The sequence below is a fragment of the Panthera pardus genome, unplaced genomic scaffold (genome assembly GCF_024362965.1).
Source record: "Panthera pardus isolate Hobbes unplaced genomic scaffold, ASM2436296v1 HiC_scaffold_27, whole genome shotgun sequence".
NCBI classification, from domain to species: domain Eukaryota; kingdom Metazoa; phylum Chordata; class Mammalia; order Carnivora; family Felidae; genus Panthera; species Panthera pardus.
The window spans coordinates 113938275-113958122 of record NW_026526843.1 but is presented as its reverse complement, the minus strand read 5'-3'; the positions used below and the strand labels follow the sequence as shown (position 1 = coordinate 113958122).

The window sequence follows — 19848 nt, the reverse complement described above, 5'->3', positions numbered from 1 at the left end:
TTTATATACTTTTAGACAATTATACAAAGATGGTAGGCTGGGACAATTATTAACTAGATATGTAGGCTTAACTAGATATGTAGGCTAAAGGAAATTACCCGGTATATTTGAGCCAGTGGAGTTGAAGGGTAGATCTGCTATTACTCATTACCTGAATTATCTTGTGGCAGGAAGCCAAAGGAAATTCAGAGGTCCTAGTGAGTCTGTTCAACTTATGTTGACGTGGGCTCCTGCCTGGTCCATAGTGCTGTCTTTGAAAGCCTCCCTGGATGGCATTAATCCCAAAATAAATACATATAATATCACCAGGGCTCCTATGAGACATATGAATTACTCGAGCACATTCTCAAAGCACATAATCCAAAGGAAAGGCAGGCCATTTTAAAATGGGAAAAAAATTATACATCCTCAAAGTTCAGTAGTCTCTCCAACAAGTCTATCCTTGCTTGTGGCATTTAAAATTACAAACTAATGTCTGTACTGAAGAAGATACAACATTTATCACTGGACAGTCATTGAAAGACAGTTAAGGATGTATTGAATTATAAAGTTCTACACATGACATACACTCGGAGCAAGACCATCCCATATCTGATTGATCATTTCTTCCAAAGGACAGTAAAACAAATGCTTTATTTGATGTTTCATTTTAGTAGGGATTACACACAGAATGCTATGGGGGTGGGGAAGACATCAGTTCTGAGATTTAGGAAGACTTGGATTCAAACTCAATCTTACTAGGTGACCAGGAGAAGTCATTTAACCTTTCTTTGATCTGCAATTTTTCTCAGTTCCAGATTCATACTAAATGTGCAATGGATATCATAATAACCCCAAGTTGGCTATGGGATAAAGGGGAAGAATAGGGGGGAGACAGCTCTCCCCATTCTCCCTAACCCACACCCATGGACATTTCCTTATTCAGTGCCCATTAACACTCAGGCTCCACTCACCTTCCATACTTAGTTTCAAGCAGATGGATCCCCTCCCTGCCTTGGGTTTCCTCCTGTTGGGAGACCTTTAGCTCATGACAGAAGGGATAGTTGCATTTTCTTTCAGATAAGGCTCAGGTCTCCTCTTTATCTGCCAGTTAAAAGTAAATTGAGGAACTGTGCTGGATTTCAAAGTGTTACCTGGTGAACGATGGAGCATCCTACCATCTGACCAGGGCTCCGTTCTCTCTCCAACCTTTCCCACCAGAAACAGCAGCCAGTACCCTCTACCACTGATCACAATAGAACTCTTAATGAAGTAAAATACCAACAAAGTAGCACAATTTTTCTCTCAGATGTTAGCAGATACAAAGCAACTTTGGTTATCTTCAAACCATATCTGCAGTTCACAAGCATTTGTTCTCTTTTGCCAAAAGTAAAATAATCCCAAACAAAATGTTAAGAAAATTATTATACAGTACTTTTAGATATATAGTAATCATGGACATGTCAGTTCTCGTTATTCTCATGTGCAGGCCTAATAACATTTTGTCTTCATGAATATTTGGGTATATAAATAAATTCTAGATATGAAATGGTTTTGAAATTTAACATGTAACTAAAATGTGAACAGTATTAGTTGAGTCTTCGATACTTTGAGTTCTTCTTTCCGGTGGTGTCCAATTTAGCCTTCTCCTATTCAACACCTTCAAAACATTTTTGTTCAGGAAATATCAAAGCATTTGGAAAAGTTTTAGCCACAGATTTATCAGCTGCTCTCCAAGTTGAATCCAATCCATATTTGGACTTAATTAACATGGGCTAACCATATGTGTGCACATTTTCTGAAAGGACCAGGCACAGATGGGAACAGATATTGTATTTCTGTCCTTCTCAGCTAGTATTGCTCAATGCATATGGGTATTTTCTGATGCCTTTATAATGTTTGGTAAACATGGACCTTCCTAGTCAGCCACTGGCATTTTCGTTAGGGGAAAGGAGAACTGCTGATGAACCAGCAGTGATGCAATTTATCTCCTCCAAACCCCAAGGTCAACGGGGAAAAACAGGTCCTCTTCTTCTTTTTTTTTTTTTTTGAAATTGACTAAGAGGATAGAGTCTAATTGTACTGCTTAGAACCAATATGAGGTTTACGTTCTGCCCTAACAATATTGAAAAACGATTGATCTCTGGTGCCCTAGCCACACTATTCTGAGCCGTGTTTTCCATCCAGTTTCATCCTTCCATTTAATAGTCTCAGTATCAAAGTCTGCTCTAGGGGATATCGGTAGGGAATGTAAGAATCCATCAGCTCAAATATGTAAAAGAGGAAATGACTAACGGTCCTTAAAACATCATTCTTTCACCAGGATTGCATCTTAATAGTCATGGGAGCCTCTCACTAAATGTCTATTATATGTAACAGCTAAGAGAAGGTAGCAGCTAAGAGCAAGGATATGCATTGGGAACTTTCTTGAACTCCTAATAATTTACACACCACGAATTTGCAATCCTTACTTATGTGGAAGGCCTTCCTCCATACAGCCACACCTGTGCTTGCCCACAGATTAGGTGAATAATAGCTCAGGGCTGGAGTGAGCAGGACCCTCACCTACACTTTTTATGATGAATGAGTTCAAAGCAGCCATTTAATTACAAAGCTTTCAAAAGATGAGTTTAAAAATTTCATTCCTTGCCTGCCTTGCCAAAGTTGGACCAATTATTTTTGTTCTCCATAGATCAAGATCCTTTTGTGGGTACCATGGGTTTTGATTCAGGAGCATCAAATGATTACTACAAATCCTACTTCTCTTATACACCCAAAGGGCCCGCTCAGGATCTAGGTCTGTAAGGGTATGTCATCTGTTCTAACCAATCAGTGTGAGCACTTATCTAGGCCCCGAGGGAGTAATTAAAAGACTTCTGCTTAATTCAGTTCAGGTATGTCTCACTGACATAGTCTGGAAAGATTCTTTAAATGGATGTTTGGAAACAATTTTAAAAAGTTGAAGAATAAATGCAAACTCTTGGGATATATTCCATTAAAAGAATATATATATAGAAATAACAAATTGATAATATTAAACTAAAAATCTCCTTCAAGAGAGAAACTGTTATTTCAAGTGTCTGATATGCACAGTGCCCAATAAACACTTGTCAAAAACTGCTGAATGGATGTGCTAGATTACAACCCAGGTGGAATTCTGTAACACTAATTCCTTCTCCCTATGGACCTGGTGCTTGCCCTCCTCTGTGCTGTCCTCCTTCCTGACAAGTACCATGAGCTTCTCAAAATTTATAGCAGAGGTTCATCCAATGCATGTTACAGCCACCTCCCCAACTTCCTTTGAAATTTCTCAGTGGCTCATTTTCTAGTCCAGAGACTAGGGACAGTGGTGCCCCGACACACTGCCACTGCCCTGACTACCTTTGCATGTTCATGTGTTTTAATAGGCATGGATTTGGTTTCCTCTCTGCTGCACATGGAAACTGTCCTCATACCCTGCTTGGCATCTATCCCAGTTTCTTGGACACACCCACCATATTCTTGGTTGCCAGAGGACTAAGCTTGGTTTCACTGTCTTGGCTTGACCAGCATGCCTCTCTATTGTGACTGAGGATCACAATTCACACCTCTTGTCTCACAGCCCCTGGTACAGTCACACAGAACCCTACTTGAGCTTAATTGTCCTGCCCTGGTATCAAGTAGAAAGTAGTATTTCCCAAAAAGAGTGTTAGCATTGCTGAAAAATTGAAGACCCCTTTCTCAATCCCCTTTCCTATTTCCCTTTCAAAAATTTTCTCCTTTTAATCTATCATGGTGACAGTAATTAGAGTCATCCGTTGGGACATACTAAAGTGGTGCTTCTTAAAATTTGCTCCAGGACACCAGCATCAGTATTATGTGGGGTGCTTATCAAGAGGGCCAGAGAACTTGCATTCATATGCCCTTCAGATGACACTTAATGCCCACCAGGGTTTAAAACCCACAATGATAAACGTTTCTTGGTCAGACAACCAGCCTGGCAGTGTCTTTAAATCCACTAACTCCCTAACTCTTCCCTTCCCTCTCTCCATCTGTGGGTTGTATTAATGATGCACTTTTAACTTGACTTCTAACTTGCCCCCAGGCTAATTTCACTTAAGGTCTAGGTGGCTGAAGATGACACACTTGTTTGATACTTGATGTATCCTATCAAATCTCCCTGGCATTAGAATGTCACATGGTTCAGATATTTCAAAGTACAACTCAGAGGAGAGATTCAACAAACCTACATTATGTCGTAAGGCTGTTCTTATGTTCTTGGGGGAAAGAGTGGATTGTGTTCTAGGATGTTGGATGACAAAGTCCAATGGGGGGAGTAAATATCTCACCTATATACCTGGATTGCCAGAAAGTTCCTATTTTAAGTAGCATTATTACTTGCATTGAAAGTTTTCACTATATTCAAGAGTGTAGGGGCACCTGAGTGGCTCAGTAGGTTAGGTGTCCAACTCTTGATCTCAGCTCAGGTCTTGATCTCAGGGTCATGAGTTCAAGCCCCACAGTTGGTCCGAGCTGGGTGTGAAGCCTATTTAAAAACAAAAAAGGGTGCAAATTGGCCTATAAGAGGAAATCCTGTAAGTTGGTCACCTTCACTTACAGTTTAGAATCATAAAAATTTTGAGCAGGATAGGGCTGTGGGTAGGTGGAGAATGAGGCCAGAAACTTAGTCAAGGTCAGATCGCTCTTTATGGGTAAACTACGTCTACCACCCAGGTCTCTTCTACACTGTGAGGCTTCTACTCTGTGAGGCTACCACGGGAGGCTAGAGGAGTTCTTAAAAGAACAAGTCATGAGAAGTCTGGATTTCTGAAGAAAAATGGAAGCGGTATTCCTCCTTTCCTTAGAAAGCAACTAAAGTGTCTATAATCCACTCTCCTGACTTCACAGACAAAAGAGGATGAGAAATTAGTAAGAATTTTTCCTGAGGAGAAAATGTAGTAGAGTGGAAAATAATAAATGGATCTGACACCAGTTAAAGTTTGGTTCAAATCTAACTTGGGTCACTTAAATAAAGGTTTTGTGACTTTGGGAAAATGGCTTAATCTCTAAGCTTCACTCTGGCTGGCTCAAAAACAGAGAGAATGCTGTCTGCCTTGCGTGAGAGTATTCCATGACTGTAAACCAATAAGAGTGCTTGGCCTACAGCAGGCGCTCAGAGAATTATGATTGTTAAGAGCATCACTGTCCTCACTAGATTTCTTTAAATGTTGTTTACTTACTTTGAGAGAGAGTGAGAGAAAGAGAGCATGAGTGAGCAGGGTAGAGGCAGAGAGAGAGAGAGACAGAATTCCAAGTAGGCTCCATGCTGCCAGCACAAAGCCCAAAGCGGGCTCGAACACATGAACTTTGAGATCATACCCTGAGCTGAAATCAGGAGTTGGACTCTCAACCAACTGATCCACCCAGGCACCCTGTCATCACTAAATTTTTATTTTTCCTTATTAAGTATTTTAATGCAAAAAAAAAAAAAAAACCCCACCGCAGGTCTTACCCCTCTGCTGGGTTTTGTGGTGTGCTACATAGAGGGTGCTCAACGTAGTCCCTAACAGAGGAATGATAGCAATATACCAGAGACTCCCTTGCTTATCCTGAAAAACACAAAGCATCCCCTTGTCCATCCTCTCCAAGAAAGACATATGACTGTAACCATTAGAATCAACTCTACCAAAATAGTACATTGGTAATCTTTGCTTCAGGTAAGCGGATCACTCATTAAAATTTGTATTTCTACCTGAAAACTCGTTTCCTCTTCAAATGGCTTTTTTTTTCCCCTGAAGAATCTCTCCCTAGGAATGAACTCCCAAGTCTGACACCGAGTTTCTTATGAACCAGTAGTTGCTTCATGAATCAAGGAGCTTTCCAATGGAAAGTTAAGTGATTAATTTGCATCTGTCTAGCAATGTGAGAAAAGTCTGCCGTGGACCCAGCTATCTGTCCAAGGCTCAAGGACAGGTGGCCTGAGCTTCCTAATTTTCCCTCAGCTTGATTTGCCTTATTTCTACTGAGAACCTGCTAGCAACTTACAGAAGGGGCAAGCAAGCTTTGCCAGCTTCCTCTATCTTTTAATTTGGCAATACTCTCTGGGCTCTGATGACTGGGTTCCTCTCTTCTAAATCCGTAGTCCTTTCCCATTTCCACAGAAAAGCCTGGATTTCTCCCATAGGACTTTAGGATGCCGACTCATCCATTTGGTCAACAAATATTTATTGAATGTCTGCCCCATGCCAGGCATCATTTTACATGGTAAATAACACAGTCCCAGGCTCTGTGGATCATGCACTGTAATACGGGAGAAATACACGGAAAGCTAGCTGAAACACTTTACAAGGTCTGCACCTGTTAGTCATTTAAACTTTGAGTAAGGTGTAAACCCAAGAGCTAGTCTTATGGGCAAAGTGAACTAAACAGGAGAGGGAAGGGAAATGAGGTTTTTGGGAGACTCACTTCCTGTGTTTCATTTTATTTATTTTTTTGCCTTTAAAATGAAAATGTTGGGGCGCCTGGGTGGCTTGGTCGGTTAAGCGTCCGACTTCGGCTCAGGTCATGATCTCACAGTCCGTGAGTTCAAGCCCCGCGTCGGGCTCTGTGCTGACAGCTCAGAGCCTGGAGCCCATTTCAGTTTCTGTGTCTCCCTCTCTCTCTGCCCCTCCCCTGTTCATGCTCTGTCTCTCTCTGTCTCAAAAATAAATAAACGTTAAAATGAAAATGTTTGCTCAGCCTTCTTACGCTCAGGAAAGTAACCGGGCCCCTGCTAAAGGAACTTTACTCTCTACCTTGTGCAAACAGGAGCATGGGTGCCCTGAAAGCATGTATGTCAACCACAGTGACAGTGGGGGAATGTGTGATAATGCTTCAGGAAATGAGTTCTTCAACAAAAATCAAATGGAAGATGGGTGGCCTCAGCTCAGTGCCTTCAGGTGCAACGGCCTTAATATTTCACATCATGGAGAAGAGGCGAGCATATCTGATATGCTGTAGGCAGTGTCTGCCAGCAAAAAGTCTGAGTTTCAATTAAAATATTTAATTCTGTAAGACCCACCAAAAATAGATGGAGAGCCAGAGTAAAGAAGATAAAAATTGTTCACGTTTCAGGATAATGTTGTATGTGTCAGTCTTATTTGGTGCCATTTCTACAATTCAGTAGAGATGAACAGAATAATATCAAGCTCATCCCCCCTCCCACAAAACTCACATTTTTAAAAATAAAAAAAATAGCTTAAAAATAAATGTAGTGGTAGTTCCTTTTGAAGGTTCTTGACAGGGAAGAGAACACAAGGGAATGTTCTGGGGTGATGGATATATGCTAAATCTGGATCTGGGTGCTTTTTAAAGAGGTGGATAGAGATGTAAAAAGTCATCATGCTGTAACTTAGGATTTGTATGTTTCCACTGTGTTTAACGTATACTTCAATGAAAAAGAAAAAAATAAGTAAAGGGCAAGTCTGAATTTTAGGCTTGCAGATGTGTGGTAAATGAGACATCATAAATTATGGGCTCTGTGACCCATGAAGGGATTGATTACGTCTTTACAAAGGCTTCCCATTTTCTCAGCTAATGACACGATTTAGCAGACTATTAGCCGTTAACTTTTCTCCTTGTATTGGTGCCCATTGGGTTCCAATACAAAACCTATCTGGAAAGGAAATTAGAAAAACAAATGAGGAAGAAGAAGAATACCCGCTGAGTCCTCAGCTGAGGCAAAGCTCACAGATAGTTTCAGGTTTGTTGGGAATTTCTTAGTGGGGTTCTCCACAGTTTTGACCCTAAGAATTCTGGGTCCCTGTAGGATTGTGAGATCTTCCACAAAGGCAAAAATCATCGTGTGTGAGGCCACTTCTCCCTAAATGTAAAAAGTTCACTTCACAATAAAAACATTTTCAGCAAGCCTATGATTAAAAATATTATATAATTTCACCCATATGTGGAATTGAAGAAGCAAAACAGATGAACATAGGGGAAGGGAGGGAAAAATAAGATAAAAATAGAGAGGGAGGCAAACCATAAGACTCTTGTTTTTACTGTTTATTTTTGAGAGAGAGAGAGAGAGAAAGCAAGGGAGGGGCAGAGAGAGAGGAAGACACAGAATCTTAAGCAGGCTCCAGGTTCCCAGCTGTCAGCACAGAGCCCGATGCGGGGCTCAAACTTGTGAACCACGTGATGTGTATTTATTTTTGAGAGAGAGAGAGAGTGCACGTGTGTGCACACATGCACAAGGAACGGAGGGGCAGAGAGAGAAGGAGACAAGAGAATCGGAACCAGGCTCCAGGCTCTGTGCTGTCAGCAGGAGCCCAATGTGGGGCTCAAACCCACCAACCAGGAGATCATGACCTGAGCTGAAGTCGGACTAAAGACTGAGCCACCCAGGCTCTTAAATACAGGGAACAAACTGAGAGTTGCTGGAGGGGAGAAGGGTGGGGTGATGGGCTAAATTGGTGATGGGCATTAAGGAGGGAGCTTGCTGGGATGAGCACTGGGTGTTATGTGTAAGTGATGAATCACTAAATTCCACTCCTGAAACCATTATTACACTACATGTTACCTAACTTGGATTTAAATAAAATTTGTGGGGGCGTCTGGGTGGCTCAGTCGGTTAAGCGTCCGACTTTGGCTCATGTCATGATCTCACAGTTGGTGGGTTCAAGCCCCACACGGGGCTCTATACTGACAGTTTGGAGCCTGGAGCCTGCTTCAGATTCTGTGTCTCCCTCTCTCTCTGTCCCTCCCCCACTAGCACTCTGTCTCTCAAAACTAAATCGAAATGGTAAAAAATTTAAAAAAATAAAATAAAAAAAGCATTTTTATGTATTAAAATAAATAAACTTAAAAAAAGAATATTAAAATTGAGTTGTTTCCAATAGCAGATGAAATACAGTTGAATTGCATGCTGCATATTTTGTAAAGCTGTATTCATTTCCACTATTATTATTTTTTAATTTCTCAAAAGTAAACTTTTCAAAATCGTGACGAAATTTCCAAAGTTTCTGGTTTTGATTCACTTAAATTATGCACATGCCCCCTCATTATTTCTGTATGATGAACCTATTTTTGTTTGACAAAAATATTCCAGTTTAAAAAGTAGGAGAAAATAAATAGATTCTCATCGTGTTAGTAACAAAACCTGTATCTGTAGATCCTGTTGAGGTCTTTTCCCCCTTAATAAAGGGTCAGATTTTAAACAGTTTTTGATTACTAGAAATTTTCATTTTGATTCTTTTACTCTGCCCTTAAACAGTTTACATCATTAATCTCAATAATATTGTGTTTTCCAAAAATAAAGTCTTCATGACATGAAAAAATCTAAATATCTGTATTTACATTTATATCTATATCTCTAAATGAACTCCATGATTGACAAAACTTATTTTTCTTGTATAAAATGTTACTTTTAAGTCCTTTGTTTACAACTGAAAACAATTCTTTTTTCCCTTAGAAACACAGTTTTTGTGTTCTCAGAATAGCCCACAGAAGCTAGGTAATTTGTTTAGCAATGAAGGTGAAATACTGTATGTTTATGGCAAAAGTTTAATAAGAATACAACAAATCAAGGGATCACTGGATAAAACAGAATTTTATAATTTTGCCTTCCTGCTATTGTTTGAAAACAGGCATGTTTAATTATACTTGTCAACACAGATAATGCAGAATAAAGAGTAAAAACAAAATATGAATCATCCCACCAAACACAAATACTTTTTAAGACAGCGTTGTGTTTCTTCCCCAAATTGAAAATATTTTTACATAATTGGGATTACTATACACTCCATGGTGTCTTGCTTTTCCCAATCATTGTAGCATTTTAACCATTTTGAAGACTGTCAGCACTTAATCTCACTTCGAATCCCAGACATTTTCTTGCTTTAACATAAGCATGCCATTACTTTTTGCTCTGTGTTGGCTTGCATGGAATGGACAAAATGAAGCAGAGAAAGGAAAGAGAAGAGAACCAGAAAAGGAGAGCAAGCATGAGCATGACAGTTGAGGAGAGTTCAGGTAATAGGGCACGCATCAGAGGGTTCTATGCATATAAAAGATATTTGGGAGAGAATGAACAGAACTTGGAGCACTGAAGTTTAGAATAACAGGCACACTAATATTAGAGCTAAATGGGAATAAGCATCATTTTACCCTACCCCATCGATTGATAAGGAGATGAATGTTTCAGTTTAAGGTCTTGCTTAGGGGACAGAGATAGTTTGAGGCAATACTGGGAAGGGAACCCAGATCTGCTGATTCTCAATCTTAATCTCCTTCCTTACACTTCTGAGGTACCGAAAAATTGAAGAGCTACAGGTGTGCACCATCTCCTTGAGGACTAAACAAGGAAATGGTGGAAAAGAGAGAGCAGCTCAATCAACACCTTGATACAAGGCACGGTCAGAGCTGGCCAGAGCTCTGAAAAGTTAAGGGAAGAGGAAAGGAGGAGCAGAGTAGCCTTTCTTGGGTGCAGAGAGGTGAAGACCACCATCCTTAAATGGTTTTTTCAGCTCGAGCATTATTGGCTCCAGATTTGTCAAAATTTTAGAATAAGTACGACAATATATTGTTAACCTATCCAAGGGCATTAGCAAAAGAAGAGGTAAGCATGTGCCCGTTTGATGGAAGGAGAGCCAATGCTTATCACAACCAATTATGTTTATCACATCATTGATTGTCCTTGGAGCAAAGTCCACGTGTCCAAAGTATAACTCTAAAATAGTATGAACTTTAGGTCTATTGGACATCAGTGTGACCAAGAGCCCATTGTTCTCATTACATTATTCCTCAGGTGCTCTTATTGATTCTAGAATACACTTGAGATCACTGAGGTGGGAAGATGGGAAATAGAGAGTAAGGGGTTATGATGAAATTCTACAATATTCTCAAAATTTACCAATGACTACTTGTTCATTTGAAAAACAGAAAGCATTGCTCTGAGAGCTTAGATTTCATTCTTTAGATCAGTGTCACTTTGCTTAATGCCAAATGTATTTTTGGTTTGTTCCTCAAGAATCAGACCTCACTGATCTAAAACTTGTTTTTAATTTTTTTCTTTGCTAAGACTCACCTTGACCCTATCCTGTCCCATGGACTTGAAGAATTTTCCAATGGATGTCCAGACGTGTACAATGCAGCTGGAGAGTTGTAAGTCCCTACTGTTGAAATGACTGCCTGCTTGTTTTAACCAATGACCTGGTTCTTTTAATGTGTCATTAAGAAGAAAGGACCCATGAGACTCATTCTCTACCCATTACCAACTCCCAAGGCCCTAATGGAAGGAGAAGCAAGTGTGTGTGCAAGTCTCATACACGGACATTCTTTCAAAATAAAAGGCCAAATAACTCACCCTTCCTCAAAAAACAAACAAACCTGATTTAGTAACTTTTATTTGAAATAAAAATGTGTCCTGGGAAAATTAAGATTATTAGTCATTCATTCTCTAAAATGAATCACTCTCTAATCAGAAAATTGTTTCTTTCTATCTTATGCTCATGAAGACCATCACCCCAAAGGACCTGTGGCAGGAAGGGATACCTGATTTGAGGGCAAGATACAGGGACCTTCACCAGAGGAGGGTAGAAGAACGGGGGGCTAGAGATGATATGGAAGAAATGGCATTTCCCTTAGATGGGCAGTGGATTCACAAAGGCATGGGGAAGGAAACAGAGAAATGCTATCTACTTTGTCCCCTTTATGCCCTACCCTGATGTCACTGAAATTTTTGACATGTGCCATAAGTCGCTGATGCCTCCAAGGTAATAAGATCTTTAGGCAAGAGACATGAAATGTTTTTATGGCTTGCTCTGTCACTTTCTCTGTTTGTAAAATGCAGAGAATAACAAGTGCTACTGACCTACAGGGATGTTAGGAGATTTAATGAGGCAAGGGCAAGGAAATACTTTTAACTTCTTGGTGTAGACAAATGATAAAGATAAAAAGACGTGTCAACTATTATTAAAAAAAGAGGCAGTCACAGGGTTTCCTCCTGATCACTTCAAATCACTGTAGATTTCCCTTGAAATTCCCTACAGAAATAAACAAAATAATGAAATGTCTTTGTTTTAAGAAGTTAGCGGGGATAAAATGAGAATTTTTGATTTACAGTAGGCTTTATGTATTTATTTTTTTCCCTATTGTCCCTTCTCCTGAGAAGAAAGTTGAGAAAAACATTTTCTTATATAATGGTTCCTTTCTTGTGTCTTCTCTACTGGTCCAAACTCTCCCCTGCCTCACCCCAACACTTATTTTCTCTGTAAAACAGCAACCATAGCTGTCATCTGAGGCTCCTCCAAGATTTAAAAAGCTCCAATTAGTAAATATGTTTGGTTCTTGCAGGCCCTGGAAGTAACGAAATCAAAGAAGCAGCGGTGTGTTTACCTCTGACTTTGAATGTATAGGGTGGGAATTATTCCTCACTTTTTTGCCCTCATGTTACTTCCTCCCTCCTTCCCCCTCTCTTTGACTCCTCTTTCTGTCCCAGTGTGGGACTTCAGGATGGCTGACAACAATTATTATTGTGGTGGCCAGTAAGAAGCTTGCCAGATAAAGATGTGGGGCTACAAGGATACAGGGCTATAAGCTTCTTGCAGTTGTTAGAGACACCCAAGAAGCACTCTTACAGGGTAGCAGTGCAAGAGACAGGGTTGGCCATTCTCTTAATGGAACATCAATGCTTGCACAGGGTTCTCTTTGTAATTCCTTGACGTCCATGCTTTCCTTTTTGGCTTTGAATAGAAAAGGTGGTCCAAAGAAAGAGGAAAGTAGATTCCAGTTAACTTTGCCATTGATTTCTGGGTGGCTTTGGTGAGTCACTATCTTGCAGTCAACAAGAATAAGAATCTATAAACTTAATAAATATGCTGAAGCTATTGGCCAGCCAAGACCTCACATAATATCTCTTGTGCTACTCACTCTCATTTTAGAATTCAAGTATCACAAACAAAGTGGGAAGGGAGAGAAATGATACCTGAAGGTATAGCAGCCTTCATTTCTGAGGTGTGAAAAGGTCCAGGAGCACTTAACAGATAGTGACCTAGTTAGCAGGAGCTTAGAAACTAAGAACTAACTTTGGTTTAATAAACTGATAACAATCTTACTGTGGCTGGTTCAAAAGTCACATAACAATAGGACCTTACATAGTGGAGAATCTGTTTTACTTCCTATGAATCATTGTGATGAGTGGGCCCATTTAGCAAGATACTAGCACACATGGATATTCTTGATTTGCGTTATTCTACAGCATTCCCCACTTGGTAAAATAACATAAGATTGAACATAAAGACTTTAAGATACGCTTTCTGAAAATAAAGCTAATATACCCTAGAAGAGGGGCCACACTTGCAATGGGAGTGTTTTAGGCAGCCCTGTAATGAATTCATTCTCATCTAAAAAAAAGAAAAAGAAGAAGAAGAATGCTTTTCATTTAAAATACTAAGCCTGGTGCCAAGAATCGGATTGTCTTACTGGGTTGTCAGCTCTTTCAAGTAAAGACAATCTTCAAAGGATTTTTATGTTTATTTACTGGTTTGTTCTTCAGAAAGATTTAGTAAATAAAGAGGGTAGAAGAAAATGGACTTCATAGATTCCATCCTCCCATTACACAGAAAAAAATCATCCAGAAATAGTTTGCTGTCTTCAATATCTTTGGGTCCAATGACATGTAGTTGTCATGATTATAGCTCTTTTATTAAAAACGCTCTTGGGGTACCTGGGTGGCTCAGTCAGTTGAATGTCCAACTGTGGCTCAGGTAATGATCTCACAGTTCATGATTTCAAGCCCCACATTGGGCTCGATGCTGTCCGTACAGAGCCTGCTTCAGATCCTCTGTCCCCATCTCTCTTTCTGCCCCTCCCCTGCTCATGTGCTCTCTCTCTCAAAAATGAATAAACATTTATCTTTTAAAAAATGCTCTTGAATTGACTGAGCATGTGTCTGCTTTAGATGGCTTCCTTGCTTGTTTCTTTACATAGCTAGACTTTCGAGCTTTCTTGAAAGATGCATTCAGTTTTTCACTATGATTTGTTTACTCCAGTTGGGTACACGATGAATGACCTGATATTTGAGTGGTTAAGCGATGGTCCAGTTCAAGTTGCTGAAGGACTGACCCTGCCTCAGTTTATTTTGAAAGAAGAGAAGGAACTTGGCTACTGCACAAAGCACTACAACACTGGTAAGTTTCCTTTCAGCTGCTAAACCCAAGCGGACTCTATCTGTAGCATGGAAGATCCATCATATCACCTTAATTGCTAGCTCTTTAGCAAGAAAGTGGAGGTACAAGGCACAGACCTGGGCTTGGCTCAAAACCCCCTCTAGAGTTAGATGCTTATACCCTCTGGAATAAGTCAGTGGGAAAAATAGGTAAGTCCTCCAAAATGGAGACAGAAGGAAACAGATTTGGGAATCTTTTGCTGTTCTCTTACTGACCATTTGCTGTCAAATGAATCTGAGGAAATGTGTACAAGACCTTGTGCGTAGTGCAAGAAAAGCATAAATTCTGGCCCATCCCTGGCATCCACTCTTGACATTGGATCCTCAAGTCAGTTTGTACTCTTTGACTTAGTGGGAGAGGACTAACCACCTAGGTCTCTGTAAACTCAGGAATACGGTTGCTGTGCTCTCCAGTCCTGGATAGGAATAGGAATTTGGATGAAAATCAGCTGGCAGGAATTCAGCTGGCTCTAAGGTCATGCACTGTCAGTAGTGTTGATAGACACACAGGGCCAGGGGAGAATGGGAGATCATGCCTGCCCAGTAAAGCTGATGGCTTTTCCTATGGATGTCCCAGCCTTTGGTTCTACACAGGCTGATCATGGAGAGACAAGCTAGACAGGATGGTTTGTTCAGTGACGGCCCCAGGTCTCTTGCTGAATAGAATGTTCGTGAACACTTATTCCTGTAGTCAATGGTGCTTCTAATGAAGTGACCAAAATCTGATTCCAAAGTGTTTTTCCTGACCAAGAGGAATCCAACCCTATCTCCTGTAATTTGTGTGGACTAAGCCAAATTACCTTCCGAGGTTCTGACTCCAAACCAATTAAAGAAGAAGAAAAGTGGCGAGGGGCAGGAGCTTCTGTCTCTTAATAGTATGTCCAAAGTTTTAAAACCTTTGTATGCACCCTTTTTTATAAGTAATATACCACTGTAAACAGATTGTAGGAATATTCTAAATGTCCTCAAGCAATTACCCAGAAAGCTAGGAAACTGTTACAATGAGTAGATTATATGCACGGCATATACAAATGTACATTTTTCTCTTACTATGGCTAGCACAAAGACAGATACACAGTTATCCAAATACTTTGAGAGCTCCGTGTGAACTTTACCATTTTCAACTGTTACATATTATATGCTATACATTTTATGCCATACATATATACTGTAGGTTATATGCTATATATTTTATGCCATGCATATATACTGCAGGTTATATATTATATATTATAACTTCACAAAACGTGAGTATTTCTTCTGGTCAGTTTCTGAAAGTCTTGCAAATTCTGAAACTCTAAATAATCAAGCTATAACAAGCACAGAGTTAGAAAGTTAAATATGCCACATGGTCTGGGTCCAATGACTCTTTAGATCACTCATTCTTCCCACTGTTACTTCATTACTGGTTGATTTGAAAAAGAGTTGAATTGGTTATGCACGGTGGGCATTTTATGCAATCTTCTAAATCTACCTGTAATACTCTTAAAAAGAAAGCAACAGTGGGAGGCTGGAATGGGAAAGATAAATTCGAATTGGATTTTAAATAATTATTTCCTGCTTCCAGGAAAGTTTACCTGCATCGAGGTTAAATTTCACCTGGAACGCCAGATGGGGTATTATTTGATCCAGATGTACATCCCCAGTCTGTTGATAGTCATTTTGTCCTGGGTCTCCTTTTGGATAAACATGGATGCAGCCCCTGCTAGGGTCGCACTGGGCATCACCACCGTCTTGACGATGACCACCCAGAGTTCAGGTTCCAGGGCATCTCTGCCAAAGGTAAGAGATCTCCTCACTTGACAAGTGACCAGGGGTGGGAGGGCAGGTGTCAAAGGTCTTGTGGGCTGGCAGATTTTGTGAGGACAGAAATGTTTGCCATCCTGTGGTATTATGGGAGGTGTAACACAATAAGAGAACGGAGAGCTGAGTTTGAGAGAATTAGAGCTCTGAGGACCTAGGGGAAATTCCTATTCAGATCAGTTAGGGGAGATGGGGAATAAGGGTTGACAGAGAAGAGGAATGAGTGGAGGCAGAAACATGGCTCAGGAATTATGTCTAAGAAGCCTTTGAGTGATTGTGACCTCATGCTGTTCATGAGCCATGAAGCTTGCAGGAATCAGCAAGACTGAGGCAACTTATGCTGTATTGCCCAGTATTTACTGGTGAGGCTATGGTGATTCATATGCTCAGTGAAGTCATGTACAGTAATAAACGTTTGAATGAAGCTCCTGGAAATTTACATAGAAACGCCATACTAATGAGTATATATGAGAAATAAATGTAAATATTAGAGTGCAGCAGATCAGATACGTGAATCTATACAGCCATTATGGATTGTTACCTGAAGTGCCACAAAATGTCTATGTAACAATCTATAATGGCTGTATAATTTATTTTTATATAAGGGCAGGCCCTCTATATTTGTAAATATTCCTTAAGCAAGTGAGGATAAATATCCTGTTTGTGAAACGTCCCAGCACCCCAGAAGTGTGCCTATGTGGGTTTCCTTTTCACTGACTACATTGAGCCGCGGTCTTCAATTTTCTAGGAGTGTGAGTTCAATTTAGTATTCACTGTACACTGTCTTATACTGGTTGAGCCGTCTCTCCAAAACCTAGTTCCAGAAAATAATTGAGATATAATCGCCTGTCTTTGCTGACTTGAGCTTAAGTTCAGCTGTGCTGCATTTGACATGAGATATGTTAGATCATGTTCCGCATTATCTCCTGCGTTGGAAGACAAGATAGCATGTGCAAGAGGTGGGGCTGTAACGGAGATGGACTGAATACTGGGGAAACGGTCATAGCAACTTTCCAAGTTCTATGCCTCCAAAGACAAATATAGGATTTGCATGCTAATGGAGAGAGGGATAGATCTCTCTCTAGTACTGTTTAATTGTCTAGAATGACAAATAGTACAAAATACTTGTGTTGTATTTCTATTGAAATACAGATATCAGAAACACTAACAGCTTCTTTTGCAGCTATGTAATCGCAAATCAATTTTACCTAACAAAAATTCTAATCCACTGCGTGCCCCATCCCAAACAGGTTCATTTGCTTGTTCCTTGTTAGCTGTTAGTTATAGCCATCACTGCATAACATGCCATTGAACCCCAGGATGCACACAACATGTAGTTTAGAATTTAATAGATAGCTAAAGTACTGGTGACAAATTGTAAGCAGATAATGTCAAAATGTAAGACATTTATTGCCTCCAAATTATCACTGCTGTGAAAAAGAACTAGTCCTTTATTTCCAGAATGGGAGCATGAATTTTTATAAATTTGTTACTCATTCTTATTAGCTATTATGATTCTACATCAATGGTCAAAACTATTGCTAAGCAAATGGCCACTGATTAGTGATCTTTGTATGTAGAGGCAATTAGGAACTCAGATAAACCAGAAGATGGTATAATCCAAAATCATTTTCTACACGGCTCTGAACTTGTAGCGGTTCTCCCTTTGCCATAAGCAGGTTCATCTTCCTACGCGTATTTTTCTTAGGCTATTATTAAACATGGTTGGATCACAACTGACTGTGGCGAGATGTGACTCATATAGATGACAGACAGTGAGAAAGGAAAATGGGATAAAAAGTAAGTTCTGGAAAATAAAGAATTGACCATATACTTATTTATACACACACACACACACACACACACACACACACACACACACACTCATTTTGATTTATAAACACTGCAGTCCCCAAGCAGATGTCCCACTATGTTGACTGCTGACTGTACATTGCCTAAAGCAATGCCCTTTACACACTAGGCATAAACCTTGCACTTTAAAAGACATGCTTATTATAAAAAAACATAGAAAATATCATCCAGTAAATAACTGTTGTTAAGACTTTGGCATATTTCCCTTTAGCCTTTTTTCTACAGACATTTGTAGACAAACCCACACTCATGCACACACCGAAAACTGGATCAAACTTTTAAGACAGTTATATATCATCTGCTATTTCCATAGCATTAAAAATCTATCATGAACTTAATTTGCCATGACTTAATAGTCTATCTGGCATATTCATCATACTTATTTTACTATCTTGGATATTGAGGATTTTATTGCTGGCTTTTCTAAGTGTGATCATGATAAATATATTTGTTTATGAAGGCTTGTGTCTATGTTCTTGAAGACATGGGCATACATTTTTAAATTTTATTTTGCAATGGAAAAAAGAAGAAGAAATTGAAGATGATTAGAGCAAAGGAGGTACAATCTGTAGGAAGATGCCCAATATCTTCTATTCAGGCAAAAACTTTGTCTTGTTCATCATGTTAACTTCAGCACCTAGAACAGTGTTAGGGTTCTTACAATAGTGACTTACAATAGATGAACGATAAATCCTCATTGAGTAGATAAAGAAATTACTGAACAGCCATGTTCCCCCATATACAACCATGCAGAAGACAGACTAAAAACAGAACCTATGAGTAAATTTTTTGTTTACAGAAAATATTAGAGTCCTAATATATGGAACAATCTCCTAAAATATGACATACACTATAGAGGAATGACTATGTCTTCCTTTCCAGAAGTTCTCAAGTAGACTTTGGGAAGAATAATATCCACAAATACATATTTTGAAATACAGACAGGCCTCCTGGATCTAAATCTTAAAGCCTTCATTTCACTCGACCTGTCTAAGCCTGTTTCCTCATTTCTAAAGTGAGAATAACCTTATCTACCCCTTTCAAAAACTGAACTAGGATGAGATGAGGCATTATTTATAGAAATTGTTTAGCCCAGTTTTTGTACATGGTAGGCACTCAAATCATTCTGCTCATCGTTATTGCTCTCAGTCCATAATATAATAGAAAAGACTGCTCCATGGGATGGGAGGATATATTAGAAGACTCATAAAGGGCCTTATGAGTAGAAGATACTATGTTCTTTGGATGGCCCATTATTTGGTTATAATCATGCTGCCAATGAGATGAGCCGAAGTTTGTTATATGTGTGTGTGTGTGTATACACCCATGGATGTGTTTTTCATAGGTAGGCAATTTATTAAATGGGTTAAGCTCTAGAGGGTCTGAATAAGCAATGGCTTTGTTTTTCTACAATCACTGCCATTAAACATCCTCAGTTGGTTCTGTTTTCCCTGTCCCTGGAGGACTTCAGAAAGATCCCATAGATTCTCGGTAATTACACGCCATGCCATTAGACCCAGAATGAACAAACATGTGTTTTACAATTTAATAGACAGCTGAAGTATTGGTGATAAATACTTGAGCACAGTCCATTATCCGATTTTTAAACAATCAGCTAGTTTGAATAAAACTTCAGTCTCACAACCAATTCAATGCTCTTTCCCTCCCTTGTCCCCAGCCCAGGCCTCACCTTTGGCTTGAAGATGTGCAGCGAGGTGGGAATGTTGCTTGCTTCTCCACTGTTGAGGGCTGAGGGAAAGAATGGATGGAAGAAAGTTATACGTGATTGACACTATTTGGTTCTAACTCTTGCCTTCTCTAGTGGCAAGCCTCCAAATGCTGGCTTTCTTGTCAGGTGAACTTGAGTTCCTTGGTAATTCCAGGGGCACTTGCACACTACACCATTCCTAGATGAATAATGCAATTTCTGACTGGTGTCATAATCTCCTCTTATCTATCACCTCCTAGCAGCTTATCCCATAAAACATCTTACTCTCAGGGTTTCCTTA

The 19848-nt window shown here is 39.7% G+C and overlaps 1 protein-coding gene across 4 annotated transcripts in view; it reads left to right on the top strand.

Moving 5' to 3' along the window:
* The window catches only part of GLRA2 (glycine receptor alpha 2), a 171954-nt gene that overhangs the window by 58785 nt on the left and 93321 nt on the right, over nucleotides 1–19848 (top strand). For all 4 annotated transcript variants that reach the window (XM_019417933.2, XM_019417932.2, XM_053891824.1 and 1 more), the window contains 3 exons: nucleotides 11018–11100; nucleotides 13989–14126; nucleotides 15732–15946. In XM_019417933.2, the coding sequence (XP_019273478.1) occupies nucleotides 11018–11100; nucleotides 13989–14126; nucleotides 15732–15946 (436 nt within the window). The remainder of the gene's footprint in view (nucleotides 1–11017; nucleotides 11101–13988; nucleotides 14127–15731; nucleotides 15947–19848) is intronic.